Source organism: Oncorhynchus gorbuscha, linkage group LG02 (genome assembly GCF_021184085.1).
Source record: "Oncorhynchus gorbuscha isolate QuinsamMale2020 ecotype Even-year linkage group LG02, OgorEven_v1.0, whole genome shotgun sequence".
Taxonomy (NCBI): Eukaryota; Metazoa; Chordata; class Actinopteri; order Salmoniformes; family Salmonidae; genus Oncorhynchus; species Oncorhynchus gorbuscha.
Genome location: NC_060174.1, coordinates 33,752,070 through 33,773,948, shown reverse-complemented (window position 1 = coordinate 33,773,948; position 21,879 = coordinate 33,752,070). Strand labels below are relative to the sequence as shown.

The window sequence follows — 21,879 nt, the reverse complement described above, 5'->3', positions numbered from 1 at the left end:
TTAGGCAAAGAGGGGCGCAACAGGTTTCATGGGAACCATAGTAACATTTATTGGGAGAAAGAATTAAACTGCTCAGTGTTTTCAGAATTGGTACAGCCTGCAATTAGCAAACAACGGTGTGGTTCGGCTATAATTAAACTCATTCCTGCAGGAAAATAATGTTGCCCTCCTATGATCCAGGATCGGTTCTGCTGGTCAGAGAGATCATGCTGCTGTATGCTGCTGAGTGTTGCTGCTGACCCTTCAATATGGTGCTCCACTCCACAATGTAAACCAGCCGTGGCCTCAGGCGCTCAGGCTCAGGACCTCTGCTGCACTATGGGGAGAGGCTGAGCATCAGCACCATGTCGTCAGAGTCCTTGGTGTGAGAGGACAGCAGGGGGCTGAACAGGCTGGCGGCAGAACTAGGCTACATGCTGAGTGGAGCACCAGACTAGACTATACAGTGTGTTGAGGAGTCCCTCCCCACAACACAGGTTAGGAGATGAGGGTGGAGGAGGAGCAGCAAGGAGGGTGTTTTCAAAACAAGGCCTGTCCAGGGTGATTCATGAGCAGCTAGCTCCCTGGTGGACTGGAGAAAGTGGCTGGGTCTCATAAACACTAGCAACATCAACATCAATGTTCTCCTCTTTATAATGAACCTCAGTACCCGAGCCACGGCCTGTTCACCTCGCTACCATCTAGAAGGCGGAGACAGACGAGAGACTGACAAACAGCTTCAATCTCCAGCCATCAGACTGTTAAATAGCCACCACTAGCAGGCCCCCGCCCAGTACCCTGCCCTGAACCTTAAGTCACTGTTACCACACGGTACTCTACCCTGCAACTTAGAGACTGCTGCCCTGTGTACAGTTGAAGTTGTAAGTTTACATACATATAGTTGCATACTTGCATGACACAAGTAATTTTTCCAACAATTGTTTACAAACAGATTATTTAACTTATAATTCACTGTATCACAATTCCAGTGGGTCAGAAGTTTACATATACTCAATTAGTATTTAGCAGCATTGAACACTGGTCACTTTAATAATGTTTACATACTGTTTTACCCATGCAACGTGCCTTCAGAAAGTGTTTATACCCCTTTACTTATTCCACCAATTGTTGTGTACAACATGAATAAAAAATTGATTAAATATATTTTTCCCCTCACCTATCTGCACACAATACCCCATAATGGCTAAGTGAAAACATGTTTTTATAAACTTTCACAAATCAATTGAAAATTAAATATCGACATAAGTATTCACACCACTGAGTCAATACTTTGTAGAAGCACCTTCGGCGGCGATTACAGCTGTCTTTCTGGGTAAGTCTCTAAGAGGCTTGCACACCTGGATTGTACAATATTTGCACATTATTCTTTCAAAAATGATTCAAACTCTGTCACGTTGATTGTTGATCATTGCTAGACAGCCATTTTCAAGTCTTGCCATACATTTCCAAGCCGATTTAAGTCAAAACTGTAACTGGGCCGCTCAGGAACATTCAATGTTGGTAAGCAACTCAGGTGTAGATTTGGCCTTGTGTTATTAGGTTATTGTCCTGCTGAAAGGTGAATTCACCTCCCAGTGTCTGTTGGAAAGCAGACTGTAAAAGTTGATCAATCAGACTTGATCTTCTAGGATTTTGCCTATGCTTATGGTTGTATTCTATTTCTTTTTATCCTAAAATAACTCCGTAGTCCTTGTCGATGAGAAACATAGCCATAACATGATACAGCCACCACCATGCTTAAAATAATATGAGTGGTACTCAGTCATGTGTTGTGTTGGATTTTCCACAAACATAACGCTTTGTATTCAGGACATAAAGTTCATTTCTTTGCCACATTTTGTGCCAGTATTACTTAAGTGCCTTGTTGCAAACCGGATGCATGTTTTGGAATATTTGTTATTCTGTACAGGCTTCCTTCTTTTCACTCTGTCATTCAGGTTAGTATTGTGGAGTAACTATTATGCTCTTGATCCATCCTCAGTTTTCTCTTATCACAGCCATTCAATTCTGTAACTGTTTTAAAATCACCATTGGCCTCATGGTGAAATCTCTCTAACAGTTAGGAAGGATGCCTGTATCTTTGCAGTGGCCGGGTATATTGATACACCATTCAAAGCCTAATTAATAACTTCACCATGCTCAAAGGGATATTCAGTGTCTGCTTTTTTATTTGATTTTTTACACATCTACCAATAGGTTCCCTTCTATGTGAGGCAATGGAAAACCTCCCCGGTTGTGTGGCTGTATCTGTGCTTAAATTTCACTACTCGATTGAGGGACCTTACAGATGACTTTATGTGTGGGGTACAGAGATGAGGTAGTTATTCAACAATCATGTTAATTAAGCAATAAGGCACAAGAGGCTTTGCTGTATCATAAACACAGTCACAGCTAAATGCCGTTTTTTGGTCCGCTATAACAAAGGGGTTGAATTCTTATTGACTCAATGTTAAATTCAGGCTGTAACGAAACAAAATGTGGAAAAAGTATAGGGGCATGATGCTTTCCGAAGGGACTGTATATACTGTATTCTAATCATGGCTCATCCTATAGAACTACTGCTCTACACACATTTTCTACTCATATGCTGTCCATACTTATGTATATTAATTTCGGACTCGTTCTGATATTTCTTAATTATTTGGGGGGGGGGGGATTTGTGTGTATTGTTTTGTATTGTTAGGTATTACTGCACTGTTGGATCTAGAAACATAAGCATTTCACTGCACCTGCATTTACATCTGCAAAATATGTGTATGTGACCAATAGAATTAGATTTGATTTAAACAAACAGATACCAGTGTGCTGCAACATCTAGCAGATTTGATCATGAACAGGTAAAACAGCATGTTTTCACACATGGTCACTCTTTTCATGGATGGTATACACTGAGTATACCAAACATTCCCCCGTCCCCGTCTCTGCCATGGGGCTGTGGTCTAGTGGAGCGTGTCTAAGTACCTACGGCCAAACCCCTCCCGTAACAACACAGTCCACAGGCATGGAGACCATTTCATGCATACTTAAAGAAGATTACGGTATAGTAGCTACATTGTGCAACTATACTGTACATACATTCTTGGTAGTCATTTTCAATCACTTCAACGTGAGTGGCTCAACAGGCCTAATCACAGTCCTACAGGACAAGAACAAAGCACATTCTGATATACATTATGTGCTTTCAAATGAATGATCTTCTTAATTATTAGTGCTGTAGGCATGGCCGCTATATGCTGACCTATACCATGACTGGCCGCACTGGATTTAACAAACAGAGGGCTGAATAGATCGACAGGCACCTAGAGCCAACATAAACCGCTTATAGGTGTCCCTTTAAATAGCATTCTAGCACTCTAAGCTCTTCAGCATGGTCTGCATTAAAGCCAGGAACAAAAGAAGAGAGCAAAGCAGATGTAGGATCGCCTCCCTGAACCCATGATCCGTCCTGATAGGCGCATAATGAGAACCAGATCTATGTTCACACCATAACACACACAAATCCCCATTCAATATTCATGGGAGATTAGCCTCTCCATTGAGGCGGAAGGCAGATCGGAGGGATGGTGGGGGAGGGGAGAGGAGAGAAAGGCTGTCCAGGGAAATGTTGCTGCTGCTGGGCCTGACGAGGGACTGGGGAGGGCCTGGCTGGTCTGAGCGCACCAGAATCATAAGGCATGCAGTCATGAAGTCATGAAGGCTCACATACAAACAGACAGGACTGAGGGGCAGATGGAGAAGAGAAGAGAGGAGTCAGCCTGGTTTTGTAAGGTCTAGGTCCCCAATGGTCATGGCACGAAGTGTTGCTTTGATACAATAAACAAAGAGTGACACAGCCCTTTTGCAGGGAGCCTAGAAAATGTAATCACACCGGCACCGATGTTAGCAGGCAAAGGCAGCTTCCATCGTCAGGCCACTGGCAATCAGCATCCCTATCAACATGGCCACTTTGTTTTCTCTTCATGAAGGTGTTTGCTTAACCAATGGAAAATATATCACTACTGGACACAAACATTTGCCTATTCCATAGAAACAGATCTGTGTAGGTTGTTTAAATGTCAGTGGGACCACATCTCTTCCCTGTCAGGTTCAGTGCTGCAGCTGGTAAACATTTATATGACTGTAACTGTATCATGAGCAGACAGTCAGTTCCTTTTACTACGGAACCTCTCAACGTTTTAAGAGCTGGAAGTCACTCCCATTGTTATTAAAGTAGGCTGTTTCCTTACGTTGACCCCATTGAGAAACACATGGCTCATCAGTAGAACAGTGGCAGAACTGCAGTATGATGTCCAGTAATGTGATACTAATTAGCTTACAGCTTTACATAATGACTGAATGGGTTTATGGATCATTCCCAATGGATGCTTCTGTAACAATGGTTTTCTAAACCAGAAAAACACAACCTACAGAGTACAGACAGACAAGTGAGAAGATAGGTCAAGTTTCTATGTCCAGAATCTTGACATAATGTAGGCATCTTGACATAATGTAAGCATCTTGACATAATGTACGCATCTTGACATAATGTACGCATCTTGACATAATGTAGGCATCTTGACATAATGTACGCATCTTGACATAAGGCATCTTGACATATCTTGACATAATGTAGGCATCTTGACATAATGTAGGCATCTTGACATGATGTAGGCATCTTGACATAATGTAGGCATCTTGACATAATGTAGGCATCTTGACATAATGTAGGCATCTTGACATAATGTAAGCATCTTGACATAATGTAATGCATCTTGACATAATGACATCTTGCCATAATATAGGCATCTTGACATGATGTAGGCATCTTGACATAATGTAGGCATATTGACATAATGTAGGCATCTTGACATAATGTAGGCATCTTGACATGATGTAGGCATCTTGACATAATGTAGGCATCTTGACATGATGTAGGCATCTTGACATAATGTAGGCATCTTGACATAATGTAAGCATCTTGACATAATGTAGGCATCTTGACATGATGTAGGCATCTTGACATAATGTAGGCATCTTGACATCTTTGACATAATGATCTTGACATGATGTAGGCATCTTGACATGATGTAGGCATCTTGACATAATGTAGGCATATTGACATAATGTAGGCATCTTGCCATGACTGACTAGGAAAGTGACATTTAGGTCTTACATGTTTTGTAGTGTTCATTGAAGATTAGTGATTCACCCTAAAAGCAGATCTTTTTTCCAGCCCAAAGAGAAGTGTGAAGGGACTGAAAGGACCTTTTCAGGTAGTGATTGATGGTGTATGCTGTTATGAAATGCTCCGTCAGGGCCGTGCTGGGGGCTTTATGAAGGCTGGCAGGTGAGAGAGATGACCTGAGACTATAGAGGTCCACCAAGAGAAAGCCAGGATGCAGGCTGGGACAGGCAGGCAGGCAGGGCTCCAAGCTGAGGGCTCCGTGACCCATTTCAATCTTCCCCTGGCCTCAGAGGAGAACACAGTGGCTTACACTATTGTAGGTGAAGATATTATGACAACGGAATCTGAGCACACTGTTTCTATGCCAGTATGTGCATAAAGACTATAGGCTGATTGGGATCAACAGATCATTGGGATCAACAGTAAACTAACCCTATTCCTGCATTTGCTGTCTTGCATCACTACTATCCCATGCAAATAGCCATAAAGCTTTTGTCCTCCTATGAAAACAAAAATGTTACAGATTAATGAAAATTATAGCTAGGATGTCTAATGCTGCCCTCAATAGAGCTGGACCCCCTGCCCCCAAATGGTCTGTAAGACCGGAGACCATGTGAACCGTGACGAATTGGGTGGTAAATCACTTTATGAATGGTTCACACCAAAGGGCTTGGGAGCCATCCATAGCTTTAGCATTATGTGCACACGCTCATCAAACCTGGCAGAGCATTAGTATGTTGACAACTGGGCTGTAATGCCATTACATATCATTTGCTTCCTTCTTCCAAAACCACAAATCTGGAGCCATATTGAAATCAGATGAGAAAGCATAATCCCTACGCTTATTAGTTTAATGCACTGCACTGAATAAAGATGTGTTTTGAAGATTTTTTAAAAATACGGTGTAAGTTCATCTTGCAAACAAACCATTAGCACAGACTTAAAAGGACGACTCCAGAAGAGCAATACCTCCCTGTTGATGGAAACGCTGTGTGTGATATTGTCCTGAGTAAGACTGAGTACAATGACCTGGTTCATGTTGTAACTACCTCTGACCTGCTATGGCTTGATAGACCCACCCTGATGGAGCTGCCATTCATGCCCTGGGATTTAGCTGGCTTTACTGCCATCAAGGTCTAGACACACTGAGCAGTGAAATGTATTGAAATGTTGCACAATGACAGTGGAAGTTAATCAATGGAAACATAAGCAAAATGTAAAATCACTGACAAGAGCATAATTCTCACAATAGGTTACATAGTACAGTATCTTGTGCTGAGTAACAATATATCACTAAGACCTTGCAGAACATGCTTTCTCTCCTTTTCAGCAGGATAACATTCAAAGGGTGCGAGGCACTGTCCTGAAATACCAGCGACTTTCCGTGAGCATGGAAGTTATGTCAATGTTGTGCTCCACCACGATGTGTCCCACTGAGAACACACTGAGCTCCTCCACAGAGCCGGTTAGAGAGGAACAGCCCTGCTCCCATCCATCAGTTCATCAACACCTTGCCAAGCGTTACTGTCCATGTCGTATATTCCTCAAAGCCCTGCCTGAGCCCCAGAGCTATCCTCTCTTCTCAACACCTGGGCCATCCCAGCCACCTCCACCACAACCCCACCCCCACACTACTCCCTGCTCTTATTTATAGACAAGCAACAACTCTGGGAGGGAAGCAGGCTGAGGCTGCCTTACACATTTTTCAGTAAATGGATGATCTACACACCCAGGTCAGTGGGGAGAGCACACCAAGAGCACACTCTCACTCACTTTGTTTCTCCAACACTCAATGAATTATTGTGTTTCTCACACTATGACCTTCAACTGATCCTGGAGAAACAGGAATACAGAAGGGAGGAGAGTTACAGTGCATTCGGAAAATATTCAGAACCCTTGACTTTTTCATATTTTGTTACATTACAGCCTTAATCTAAAATTGATTAAATAGTTTTTCCCCTCCTCAATCTACACACAATAACCCATATTGATACAACAATTATTTTTTTTTAGAAATGTTTGCAAAACTTAAATATCACATTTACGTAAGTATTCAGACCTTTTACTCAATACTTTGTTGAAGCATCTTAGGCAGAAATTACAGCCTTGAGTGTTCTAGGTTATGACGCTACAAGCTTGCCACACCTGTATTTGGGATGTTTCTCCCAATCATCTCAAGCTATGTCAGCAGTACAGCGTCGCTGCACAACTATTTTTAGATGTTTTATTGGGTTCAAGTCCAGGCTCTGGCTGGGCTACTCAAAGACATTCAGAGACTTGTCCCGAAGCAACACCTGCATTGTCTTGCCTGTGTGCTTAGGGTCTTTGTCCTGTTGGAAGGTGAACCTTCGCCCCTGTCTGAGGTCTGGAGCAGGTTTTCATCAAGGGTCTCTCTGTACTTTGCTCCGTTCATCTTTCCCTCGATCCTGACTACTCTCCCAGTCCCTGCCACTGAAAAACATCCCCACAGCATGATGCTCCCACCGTCGGGCCAGAGAATCTTGTTTCTCATGGTTTGAGTCCTTTAGGTGCATTTTGGCAAACTCCAAGTGGGCTGTCATGTGCCTTTTACTGAGGAGTGGCTTCCGTCTGGCCACTTAACCATAAAGGCCTGATTGTTGGAGTGCTGCTGAGATGCTTGTCCTTCTGGAAGGTTCTCATATCTCCACAGAGGAACTTTGGAGCTCTGTATGAGTGACCATCGGGTTCTTGGTCACCTCCCTTATCAAGGCCCTTCTCTCCCAATTGCTCAGTTTGGCGGGCGGCCAGCTCTAGGAAGAGTCTGGGTGGTGCCTCGACACAATCCTGTCTTGGAACTCTACAGACTATTCGTTCATAGAGGCTTGGTTTTTGCTCTGACATGCACTGTCAACTATGGGACCTTATACAGACATGTGTGTGCCTTTCCAAATCATGTCCAATCAATTGAATTTATCACAGGTGGACTCCAATCAAGTTTTTGAAACATCACAAGGATGATCATTGGAAACCGGATGCACCTGAGCTCAATTTCGAGTCTCATAGCAAAGGGTCTGAATACTTATGTAAATAAGGTATTTCTATTATAAGTTATATTATAAGTTATAAGTTAAGTTCTATTCTATTATAAGTTATAAGTTATATTATAAGGTATTTCTATTATACATTTGTAAACATTTCTACAAGACTGTTTTTGCTTTGTCATTATGGGGTATTGTGTGTAGATTGATGAGGATTTAAAAATATATATAATCAATTTTAGAACAAAATATGGAAAGTCAAGGGGTCTGAATTCTTTCCGAATCGACTGTATGTTCCCATAAAGAACCACAGCTATTCTAACAGTCAGGAAGGAAAGCAATGGATGACACTTACTGTAAGTGAAGCTGAGTCGTGGAGTGACATCGTCTTCGGTGGCAGCTGCTTGGACAAAGGCGTAGGCCAGTAGGAGAGTGAAGGCCGGGAGACAGAGCTGGGCCATGCTTATTGTCCACATGGCTCCTCTCCTCACGACTGCCAGCCAACTCACACTGTTTGTTTTTCAGGATTTGGGGGAATTCATGAACAGCGTCTTTTTCTCCCGTGTTTATTTTCTCTCCCTCTCTTCCTGTAGGTCTGGGCTCCCTAAATGGGAGACCTGTGCTCTGTTGTGAAAGTGAAGCTTCTCCGGGACTGCAGACAATTCTGGCCTCGGAATGATGACCTTTCACCTCACAACGAGCCTCCCAGGACGGACAGCCAATCAGCCTCCATACAGTCAAACCACCCCAAGGGCTCAGCTGAGATCTACACACATGGACAAAAGAACATTCATTCACATTGGTGTACAGACAGTGCAACACAGTTCACATGATTCCTCTCCTTATCATGGAACATTGGTTCGGAAAAACACTCCATTCGCACATGTCTCAGTACTAACAAAGGCTTTAGCCATAAGGCTACTGGCTACATAGTAGCTACTTTAGGCTGAGTGCACTTCCCTGTGTTTGTGTTTGTTGGACATAACTGGCTGGACGTATATTAATTTCATAGCTTGTGGTCATTTCTGTCTGTTTTCAGATGGGCAGAGTGCACTCTTTACCTGGACCAAAACAAACACATCCTCTGTCCTCTTAACGGGCCCATAATATCATATCTGACAGACTGAGACAAAGACTCCCTTCTCCATGGGAGTTAGACTGGCGTTTTCAATACAGTTAATATCATAATACTATATCATAATATCACCCATCTTGTATGGGTCTGCTTTCAATTTAAATCAAAACCAAATCAAGTTTAATTGGTCGCGTACATATATTTTCAGATGTTATCGCAAGAGCAGCAAAATTATTGTGTTTCTAGGTCCAGCAGTGCAGTTATACCTATTAATACAAAACAGTACATGCAAATATATATATACAGCACCAGTCAAAAGTTTGGACACACCTACTCATTCAAGGGTTTTTCTTTATTTTTTTTACTATTTTCTACATTGTAGAATAATAGTGAAGACATCAAAACTATGAAATAACACATATGGAGTCATGTAGTAACCAAAAAAGTGTTAAACAAATCAAACTATATTTTATATTTGAGATTCTTCAAAGTGGCCACCCTTTGCCTTGATGACAGCTTTGCAATAGTAAAACTAAAGAAATACAGTTGAAGTCGGAAGTTTCCATACATTTAGGTTGGAGTCATTAAAACTTGTTATTCAACCACTCCACAAATGTCTTGTCAATAAACTATAGGTTTGGCAAATTGATTAGGACATCTACTTTGTGCATGACACAAGTAATGTTTTCAACAATTGTTTACTTATAATTCACTGTATCACAATCAGTGGGTCAGACGTTAACATACACTGAGTTGTCTGTGCCTTTAAACAGCTTGGAAAATTCCAGAAAATTATGTCATGGCTTTAGAAGCTTCTGATAGGCTAATTGATAACATTTGAGTCAATTGGAGGTGTACCTGTGGATGTATTTCAAGGCCTACCTTCAAACTCAATGCCTCTTTGCTAGACATCATGGGAAAATCTAAAGAAATCTGCCAAGACCTCAGAAGAAAAAGTGTAGACCTCCACAAGTCTGGTTCATCATTGGGAGCAATTTCCAAACGCCTGAAGTTACCACGTTCACATGTACAAACAATAGTATGCAAGTATAAACACCATGGGACCATGCAGCCGTCATACCGCTCAGGAAGGAGACGCGTTCGGTCTCCTGGAGATGAATGTACTTTGGTGAGAAAATCAAATCCCAGAACAACAGCAAAGAACCTAGTGAAGACGCTGGAGGAAACAGGTACAAAGGTATCTATATCCACAGTAAAACGAGTCCTACATGGACATAACCTGAAAGGCCGCTCAGCAAGGAAGAAGCCACTGCTCCAAAACCACCATAAGAAAGCCAGACTACAGTTTGCAACTGCACATGGGGACAAAGATTGTACATTTTGGAGAAATGTCCTCTGGTCTGATGAAACAAAAATAGAACTGTTTGGCCATAATGATCATCATTATGTTTGGAGGAAAAAGGGGGAGGCTTGCAAGATGAAGAACACCATCCCAACCGTGAAGCACGGGGGTGGCAGCATCATGTTGTGGGGGTGCTTTGCTGCAGGAGGGACTGGTGCACTTCACAAAATAGATAGCACCATGTGAGTGGAAAATTATGTGGATATATTGAAGCAGCATCTCAAAACATCAGTCAGGAAGTTAAAGCTTGGTCGCAAATGGTCTTCCACATGGACAATGCCCCAATCATACTTCCAAAGTTGTAACAAAATGGCTTAAGGACAACAAAGTCAAGGTATTGGTGTGGCCATCACAAAGCCCTGACCTCAATCCTATAGAAAACTTGTGAGCAGAACTGAAAAAGCATGTGCGAGCAAGGAGGCCTTACAAACCTGGACAAAATTCACCCAACCTATTGTGGGAAGCTCGTGGAAGGCTACCCGAAACGTTTGACCCAAGTTTAAATTGTTTAAGGCAATGCTACCTTCTGACCCACTGGGAATGTGATGAATGAAGTAAAAGCTGAAATTAATCATTCTCTCTAATATTATTCTGACATTTCACATTCATAAAATAAAGTGGTGATCCTAACAGACCTAAGACAGGGGGATTTTTTCTAGGATTAAATGTCAGGAATTGTGAAAAACTGAGTTTAAATGTATTTGGCTAAGGTGTATGTAAACTTCTGATTTCAACTGTATAATTGTGTGTAGAAAGACATTATGGTCGGGAAATGAATGGAGAAGGTGTTTACAGTGGTAGTTTAATATGATATGAGCCTTGACTAGAATACAGTATATAAATATGAAGTGTGTAAAACAGTGTATAAACATTATTAAAGTGACCGTTATTAAAGTTTTTGTTTCTACGGGTAAACAAATAGAATACACAAAGAGATGGTTTGCTAATGATTCACAAAATACTAAGCCATAATTTAACTCTGCCTGTAGGCATGCATTTCTCTGTGTGCATGTGGTAATGCGTGAGGTCAGGTTCATTTTGAGGCATCACCTCATGACGAAACATCCTCAAGGCCTGAGAACTGGTATCTCCATACATACACTACATGGCCAAAACTGTTTGTACACCCCTTCAAATGAGTGGATTCGGCTCATTCAGCTACACCCGTTCCTGACAAGTTTTTAAAAATCAAGCACACAGCCATGCAATCTCCATAAACAAACATTGACAAAAGAATGGCCCATGCTGAAGAGTTCACTAACTTTCAACGTATCATCATAGGATACATCATTTCCAACAAGTAAGTTCATCAAATTCCTGCCCTGCTGGAGCTGCCCCAGTCACATGTAAGTGCTGTTATTGTGAAGTGGAAATGTATAGGAGCAACAACGGCTCAGCTGCTAAGTGGTACTGTAGGCCACACAAGCTCACAGAACGGGTCCACCGAGTGCTGAAGTGCGCAGCGAGTAAAAATCGTCTGTCCTCGGGTTGCAACACTCAATACCGAGTTCCAAACTGCCTCTGGAAGCAACGTCCTCACAATAACTTTTCATCTGGAGCTTCACAAAATGGGTTTCTATGGCTGAACAGCCACACCCAAGCCTAAGATCACCATGCGCAATGCCAATCATCGGCTGGAGTGTTGTAAAAGCTTGCCACCATTGGACACTGGAGTAGTGGAAACACATTCTCTGGAGTGATGAATCACACTTCACCATCTGGCAGCCCAACGGACTAATCTGGGTTTGGCAGATGCCAGGAGAACACCACCTTCCCGAATGCTATTGCCAACTGTAAAGTTTGGTGGAGGAGGAATAATAGTCTGGGGCTGTTTTTCATGGTTACATATAGGCCTAGGGTTTCAAGCTGGTTGATTTAAAATGTAATGATATTTAGTGATATTGAATTGTGTTTGGTTGTCAACGCAACCAAATAGTAACATTTGAAGGAGATGTACTGTATCTTCTGCTTTTGAACGATTGAAAGCTCAGTGATAGACATTTGGGTGACAACTTACCCAAAAATAAGATTGTTTTTCCATTGGAATTTTGTTGTACTTTTAGATGGTTGAAATCATATTGATAACACATTGGAAATTCAACTAACTTTTGGCTGTCTTTTTGAGAAGGGAAAATATAGGCTGTGCGTTTCAACCAAGTATTACCCAATTATCCACATTGAAATGACATGGTGTGCCCAGTGGGAGTAGTCACTGAGATAAGAGGCCTTGTGTTTATTCATAATTGATCATAAGATGTTTTGCTTTTCACTGTACATAACAGCCTGTCTGCTTTCAATTATGTCCTCTACAAAACCCTATTAAAGGAAATTGGAATAAGTAGAGCTTGTTGCCAGCCATTTGTGGTGGGGTTTGAAGAAAATGAAAGGACCAATGCCCACAGGAGAGGAGAGGCCTCTGTGATTAAACATGGTTGGACACAGCTACAACACTCCTCAACTCTCTATGGATCAATGATAGGCTATTAAATCTTTAATGTACTTGCCAAGATCAGGAGTGGACACTGGCTACCTTGTATGCCCACATCTTAGCCAATATGATATGTGAAAGCATCAGGACAAAACCACAAAGCAGCTGTACAAGAGCATTAATGTGATGTGAACCACTGAAATGGACAGTGTGGCAAATGGCAAGGACTATATAGTAACAGAATGTAACTTGATAGACATCCCAATTCTGTCTAGTATTTCTCCTATATGTATTTAGCGGCGGCGTACCGCCACTGCTAAATCCTGGCCACCACTGCAAAATGTTTAAAAATAATAATACAATAAAATACAGTGAGGGAAAAAAGTATTTGATCCTCTGCTGATTTTGTACCTTTGCCCACTGACAAAGAAATGGTCCGTCTATAATTTTAATGGTAGGTTTATGGAACAGTGAGAGACTGAATAACAACAACAAAAAATTCCAGAAAAACGCATGTCAAAAAGTTTATAAATTGATTTGTATTTTAATGAGGGAAATAAGTATTTGACCCCTCTGCAAAACATGACATAGTACTTGGTGGCAAAACCCTTATTGGCAATCACAGAGGTCAGACAGTTCTTGTAGTTGGCCACCAGGTTTGCACACATCTCAGGAGGGATTTTGTCCCACTCCTCTTTGCAGATCTTCTCCAAGTCATTAAGGTTTCAAGGTTGACGTTTGGCAACTCGAACCTTCAGCTCCCTCCACAGATTTATATGGGATTAAGATCTGGAGACTGGCTAGGCCACTCCAGGACCTTAATGTGCTTCTTCTTGAGCCACTCATTTGTTGCCTTGGCCATGTGTTTCGGGTCATTGTCATGCTGGAATACCCATCCACGACCCATTTTCAATGCCCTGGCTGAGGGAAGGAGGTTCTCACCCAAGATTTGACGGTACATGGCCCCGTCCATCGTCCCTTTGATGCGGTGAAGTTGTCCTGTCCACTTAGCAGAAAAACACCCCCAAAGCATAATGTTTCAACCTCCATGTTTGACGGTGGGGATGGTGTTCTTGGGGTCATATGCAGCATTCCTCCTCCTCCAAACACAGCGAGTTGAGTTGATGCCAAACAGCTGCATTTTGTTCTCATCTGACCACAACACTTTCACCCAGATGCCCTCGGAATCATTCAGATGTTCATTGGCAAACTTCAGACGGGCATGTATATGTGCTTTCTTGAGCAGGGGGACCTTGTGGGTGCTGCAGGATTTCAGTCCTTCATGACGTAGTGTGTTACCAATTGTTTTCTTGGTGACTATGGTCCCAGCTGCCTTGAGATCATTGACAAGATCCTCCCGTGTAGTTCTGGGCTGATTCCTCAGTGTTCTCATGATCATTGCAACTCCACAAGGTGAGATCTTGCATGGAGCCCCAGGCCGAGGGAGATTGACAGTTCTTTTGTGTTTCTTCCATTTGCGAATAATCACATCAACTGTTGTCACCTTCTCACCAATCTGCTTGGCGATGGTCTTGTAGCCCATTCCAGCCTTGTGTAAGTCTACAATCTTGTCCCTGACATCCTTGGGTAGCTCTTTGGTCTTGGCCATGGTGGAGAGTTTGGAATCTGATTGATTGCTTCTGTGGACAGGTGTCTTTTATACAGGTAGAAAGCTGATATTAGGAGCACTCCCTTTAAGAGTGTGCTCCTAATCTCAGCTCATTACCTGTATAAAAGACACATGGGAGCCAGAAATCTTTCTGATTGAGAGGGGGTCAAATACTTATTTCCCTTATTAAATTGCAAATCAATTTCTAACATTTTTGACATGTGTTTATCTGGATTTTGTTGTTGTTATTCTGTCTCTCACTGTTCAAATAAACCTACCATTAAAATTATAGACGGATCATTTCTTTGTCAGTGGGCAAACGTACAAAATCAGCAGGGGATCAAATACTTTTTTCCCTCACTGTATATAATGTAGAAGAATGACGCAGGACAACCCCATCCACCGCCTCCCTTGCAGGAAGACCCCATCCACTGCTTTAATTATAGTTGTCGAGAGGCTTTGTTGGTGCTATATTTGTGCTATATTTCATTGGTGCTGAATAACAAATAATCAAAATGTATCAATGTCAGAAAGCACCTCAGGTTAAGAACGTCTCACCACCACCAGTAAATACCCACACAGGGAGCCGCAGAGCTCCTCATACTGACTGTATAATGAATTCATCAGGAGCATCTGGATCTGACAGGATACGTGTTTTACTCCGTCAACACAAACGGATGTCTATTTTCTCACTCAACTAAATCACTCAACAGTAAAATACATTCACAAATGCAAATATGTACGCATTTTCAAAACTCCAACCAGGCTATATTTCTCTCTGACCCCTTGTAGAGTTCTAATTCGAAAACGGGTTGCTGAAAGAACATAAAGAGCACAAAGAGAGAGGCTTCAGAGAGTTGTGATAGTCTGCTTGGCTATGATACCCCACCAATGGCATCAATGATAAAGATAACATGAAAGATAACAAGGCCATCTAATTGAAAAGGGCCACACTGTAATGGTTGCGCCTTCCAAGTTTCCCTGTCTTTTGTGTGGGCTGTTACATGCCGTAAACAGGGCCATGGTGAGGGCCACATCAGCAGGAGACAGCCACAAGCATCATTAGCCTTCTTTGTGGGGAGCAAATTGGAGTCAAGTCCCATCTGACCAATGAGCAGCCGCTGCTCCATTAATCCTTCTGTTGTGTGACAGGAAGAGGTAGAGTCCTACGCTACACTACTGGCCCACATGCATCAGGCCGAGTTTTACTGAGGCATGCCAACACTTGAACTCAATGTGGGTAATAGAAGGAGGGCCTCTGACAGCATAAAGATTGCAACTCTGTATTTCTCTCTAGTATGGTTTATCTGAAGGCACTGAATCATCTCATTGTCTTGCTATCATCTCTTCCACACACAACAGCCTACAATTTACTATGGTCAAGATACAACGGACCATAGCAAACATATATGATACAACTGAATAATGGATTTCATTGATATCAACGTAGGCTACTACTTAATTTTCATTCAGATACAATCAGGTTGGAGCAACCCTTTCTACTACTGTAGCAAATGTCAAGGTTGTTGATACGAGCTGCGAGTTAGTTTCCCATTTAGGTTGGAATAGTGTCTCTGGCATGTCTCTTTGGACACAATGTAGGGAAAAGAATGTGTATTTTTTGTGCAAATGAAAATAGCAGAGAAAAAACCCCATCTAAACACTCACATTTCCAAAGGAACAAGATGATGATGCCATGGTTTATTATTGAGGTGCTAAGTGAGTAGGTCTACAATTTCTAATAGACTTCACATTTTCAAAGGCATAAAGATGCTTTCCATCAGATTCATACTAGCCTATCATCTGCATGATGAGTAACATTAATAGTTTTGACCAGTCATTGCAATGGATTAATTTGGAGAGGAGGTGACCAATAAAACTAACTAGACTTTCCCAGTCACTATGAGAGTCACTCTACTGGCCTTCCTATACTGGGAGAAACCGGAGCACTTGTGAGAACTGCATCACACAGTGATGTGCCAGTGTGCTGGGGAGCCACCATGGAGTTTCTCACTGGAATTGTTTACAGAATCATGAATGTTTCCATTGCACTTTTAAAGGGAGCAGTGATTATTAGGGAGTAGTGATTATTCCGAGCAGAGAAAAGCTTTGAGGCAATCTAGACATATTAACTCAACATTAAAAGGGTATTAAGAGCTATGACAAGTTCAGAGCAGGATCAGCTGGAGCTATGTTATTGTTCCCACACTGAAGAAATAGATCATAGAAGGGTCTGACGCAAAAGAGGAAATATGTTTTATATTGAACTAAATCAGGGAAATTCCCAGGACTCTGTATAAGTCATATCCTGGAATACAGTTCCTGTTGTAACTTCCGGTGTATACATATAACATATAAATGTGTTTCTCATACAGAAGTGCTTGTTGGCCTACAAGTTAAACAGGCGCTATGACTAGCAGGTTTGCCATTTGAGTAGTGAGGGAAGGGTCAAGGCTTCTTGAATTCCACTCTGTTGACTGGAAAAGTGTTGATTGATAAATAGGCGAAGGCCCCCCTTGGCATGCACGTCATCTACAGACACCTGTAAACACAGGCACCGGGCACCTTAATTGTGGAGGACGGGCTCACAGTAATGGCTGGAATGGAATCAATGGAATGGTATCAAAAACATACATGTGTTTGATACCATTCCATTCACAACATTTCAGCCATTATTATGAGTCATCCTCCCCTCACCAGCCTCCTGTGACACACACACACCACCTGGGCAGCCTGGGTCACAACACTTCTCTCTGGTAAAGCAGCGTCAGATGTGTGAAGGAGCAAATGTGATTTGTGAAGGAGAAGATGCAATGTGTGTCAAGGAGGATGTGTCATCTGTCAGGAGGGGCTTTTTGTGAGATCAGGACACAGACACATAAGGAACCTGGGCCTGATGCATCGGCCAGCAGGATCGGGGGCCAGGGGAGCAGTGTTGACACAGTCCTACAGCAAGGTCATTTCACAACCAGTTACACAGATCTAAAGATGCCACCGTTGAGAAAGATAACGAGCTAAGGAAGCACTAGAGCAGTATCGGAGCCATAGTGACTAACGAAGCAATTAATGGTCAATTTCACCGCTGCTCTATTTCACTATATATACACAGTATGTCCATGAATATGTTATTAACATATACAGTACCAGTCAAAAGTTTGGACACACCTACTCATTCAAGGGTTTTTCTTTTTTTCTTTTCACTGGAATAATAGGAAAGAGATCAAAACTATGAAATAACACATATGGAATCATGTAGTAACCAAAAAAAGTGTTAAACAAATCAAAATATATTTTATATTTGAGATTCTTCAAAGTAGCCCCCCTTTGCCTTGATGACAGCTTTGCACACTCTTGGCATTCTCTCAACCAGCTTCATTGGGTAGTGAATTGTGCCTTGTTATAAGTTAATTTGTGGAATTGATTTCTTAATGCGTTTGAGTCAATCAGTTCTGTTGTGACAAGGTAGGGGTGGTATACAGAAGATAAGTCCAAATTATGGCAATAACAGCTCAAATAAGCAACGACAAACAACAGTCCATCATTACTTTAAACCTCTACAGGATCGGTGGGTCCCCCGTGGGACGGATTGAGCTAACGCAGGCTAATACGATTAGCATGAGGTTGTAAGTAACGAGACGATTTCCCAGGACATAGACATATCTGATATTGACAGAAAACTTAAATTCTTGTTAATCTAACTGCACTGTCCAATTCACAGTAGCTATTACAGTGAAAGAATACCATGCTATTGTTTGAGGAGAGTGCACAGGTATGAACTTAAAAAACAGTAGATACGTCTGTCAATATAGCAAATAAGTAAATATGGCTTATATTCAAGACAAAGTTTATTTGCTCTGGAGACCAAGGTGAGTTTCCACAGCAGTTATGGCAATGTATGATACAATAGAAGGAAAAATATACTACTAACGCTTTCAATAAATATTACAGTTCCACAAAGGGAGTACTTGCATATTGTGTGTTTGGGTGGTGCAGTGAGGCGTTTGGAGTTACTTTGATACAAGGGGAGATTGTTGTTTTCACATCTCACAAAGAGTCAACTTCTTTGAATCCAAGCAGTATTGTCTGTGAGAGAAAGACAAAAACGAAATTACACTTTCATTGGCAATCATTGTGTACTGTCTATATTTCTACTGTAGCAGCATGGTGTAGAATATGAGACATCTCACAGACACACGTTAGAAAGCTAGCTACAACACAGGTACAGTTACTCCAAGACTAATATGAGTCATAAAGCCAAAGTCATTCCTTTACTCTCCGAAATCATCATCAAACATTTATCCAGTTTTGCTCCTAATGAGAGGCACGGAGGCGAGCCAGGCTAGTTAGCTAGCTAGCTATAATGTTAGACTACAGTACATTTTAGGTATAGCAAATACACAGCTAGCTAGCTAAACTTGGCTAGGTTGCCTTGTAATGGTACTAGCAAGCCCCGTTGTAGCCAATAATCAAATTCTACTGTACTGAACAACACTCCCTCATGTAAAAATATACCTTATATTCCTAGCTAGTTAGCTACCGACAGCGAAACAACTTTCTCGTTTGTCATTTGCCCTTCTGATTCCAACTGGTCTAGGCTGCCGCAACTGCTTGCTGGTCTCAAAATGATTTTTCTCGCAGTCTCAACTCCTCTTCATGGTATTCCGACTCAAATAAATGGGGATGTATATTCCTATGTTAAAGAACATTTACATTTTGGGGGGGGGGGGGGGGGGGGGGAATCATCAGAATGTCACGCCCTGGCCATAGAGAGGCTTTTATTCAATATTTTGGTAAGGCCAGGGTGTGACTAGGGTGGGCATTCTATGTTCATTTTCTATGTTTTGTATTTCTTTGTTGTTTGGCCGGGTGTGGTTCTCAATCAGAGGCAGCTGTCTATCGTTGTCTCTGATTGAGAAACCTACTTAGGTAGCTTTTTCCCACTGGGTTTTTGTGGGTAGTTGTTTTCTGTTTTTGTGTCTGCACCAGATAGAACTGTTTCGGGTTTCAGTCATTCTCTTTGTTGTTTTGTTATTCAGTGTTCAATTCAAATAAAAAAGATGAACACGCTGCACCTTGGTCCTCACCTTCTTCCACCAACAGCCGTTACACAGAAGCAGCCGTTGTAGCTAATTATATAGAAATCCCGGATTGACAGTGCATGGTAACATAGCTTCCATAAACCTGTAAACTACTACAGCCCCCATTTGAAAAGCCTGCCTTCGAGGGTTGGAACAAGGAAATAGGGCTTCCGTCAGGCTGTAGTCTTTACAAAGCCAGGGAATATTTGTCAACCTAGATATTCTACAATATCCTGGCAGATACGAACATCTTTAATGTCCAATGGCTCTAATGAAAAAGTACAATCATATCTACTCACTGCTAGCTTGATCGTGCAATCGACAAAACATAAAGGCCACAATAATTGCTACAAAACATAACCCAATTAAAATCAAATTGTATTTGTCACATGCGCTGAATACAACAGGTGTAGACCTTACAGTGAAATGCTTACTTACAAGCCCTAACCAACGATGCAGTTTTAAGAAAATACCTAAAAAAAATTAAAAGTAAGAGAGAAGAACAACAAATAATTAAAGAGCAGCAGTAAATAACAATAGCAGTGCTATCTTCAATGGGTACCGGTACAGAGTCAATGTGTCAATGTGCGGGGGCACCGGTGTGGAGGTAATTGAGATAATTATGTACATGAAGGTAGGGTTGATAAAGTGGCTATACATAGATAATAGCAGAGAGTAGCAGCGTGGGGGGGGGTGCAAATAGTCTGGCTAGTCATTTGAATACCGCCTTGCAGTAGCAGAGAGAACTCGGGTGGCTGGAGTCTTTGATGATTTTTAGGGCCTTTTTAGGGCCTTCCTAAGGGTGTGCTCGGTCCTCATTTTCCTGTAGTCCACAATCATCTCCTTTGCCTTGATCACTTTGAGAAAGAGGTCCTTACATAACATGGTCAGGTCTGTGACCTCCCTATAGTCTGTCTCATCATTGTCGGTGATCAGGCCTACCATTGTTGTGTCATCAGCAAACTTCATGATGGTGTTGGAGTTGGCCGTACAAGCAACTGGCCATGCAGTCATGAGGGAACAGGGAGTACAGGACTGAGCACGCACCCCTGAGGCGCCACCATGTTGAGGATCACAATAGCGTATGTGTTGTTACCTACCCTTACCACCTGGGGGAGGCCCGTCAGGAAGTCTACGATCCAGTTGCCGAGGGAGCTGTTTAGTCCCAGGCTCCTTAGCTTAGTGATACGTTTTGAGGGCACTATGATGTTGAACACTGAGCTGTAGTCAATGAATAGCATTCTCACATAGGTGTTCATTTTGTCCAGGTGGGAAAGGGCAGTGTGGAGTGCAATAGAGATTGCATCATCTGTGGATCTGCAAATTGTAGCCGTGACCAGCCTTCCAAAGCATTTCATGGCCACAGACGTGAGTGCTACGGGTCGGTAGTCATTTAGGCAGGTTACCTTAGTGTTTTTGAGCACAAGAACTATGGTGGTCTGCTTGAAACATGTTGGTATTACAGACTCAGACAGGGCGAGGTTGAAAATGTCAGTGAAGACATCAGTTGGTCAGCACATTACGAGTACACGTCCTCGTAATCCGTCTGGCCCAGCGGCCTTGTGAATGTTGACCTGTTTAAAGATCTTACTCACATCGGCTGCGGAGAGCATGATCACACAGTCATCCGGAACAGTTGAGAGCACGTTTCATGCACGTTTCAGTGTTAATTGCCTCAACGCGAGCATAGAAGTTATTTAGCTCGTTTGGTAGGCGTGTGTCACAGGGCAGCTCTTAGCTGTGCTTCCCTTTGTAGTCTATAATAGTTTTCAAGCCCTGACACATCCAACGAGCGTGGGAGCCAGTGTAGTACAATTCGATCTTAGTCCTGTATTGAAGCTTTGCCTGTTTGATGGTTCGTCGGAGGGCATAGCGGGATTTGTTATAAGCTTCCGGGTTAGAGTCCCGCTGCTCAAAAGTGGCAGCTCTACCCTTTAGTTCATTGCAAATGTTACCTCTAATCCATGGCTTCTGGTTGAGGTATGTACATACATTTTTAGATCAGACAGCAAGCCCAATCAACCAATGAGTGTGCTCTGGGCGTTCGTAAACTCAGCGCATTGTCAGATAGGCCATTTGTAAATTCAGAGCACCTCGCATATCGCTCAGAGCGCACCCTGGTGCTCTGGCCGAAAAGTAAGGTTGATCTGAGCTTTCTGACCT

The 21,879-nt window shown here is 42.3% G+C and overlaps 1 protein-coding gene across 3 annotated transcripts in view; it reads right to left on the bottom strand.

Moving 5' to 3' along the window:
• Positions 1-21,879, bottom strand: part of LOC124001283 (semaphorin-4B-like) — a 96,639-nt gene that overhangs the window by 31,701 nt on the left and 43,059 nt on the right. For 2 of the 3 annotated variants that reach the window (XM_046307965.1, XM_046307949.1), the window contains exon 2: positions 8,519-8,929. In XM_046307965.1, the coding sequence (XP_046163921.1) occupies positions 8,519-8,639 (121 nt within the window). In that variant the 5' untranslated portion in view covers positions 8,640-8,929. Of the gene's footprint in view, positions 1-8,518; positions 8,930-18,649; positions 18,722-21,879 lie in introns of all 3 variants that reach the window. The other variant, XM_046307956.1, reaches the window with a different exon arrangement.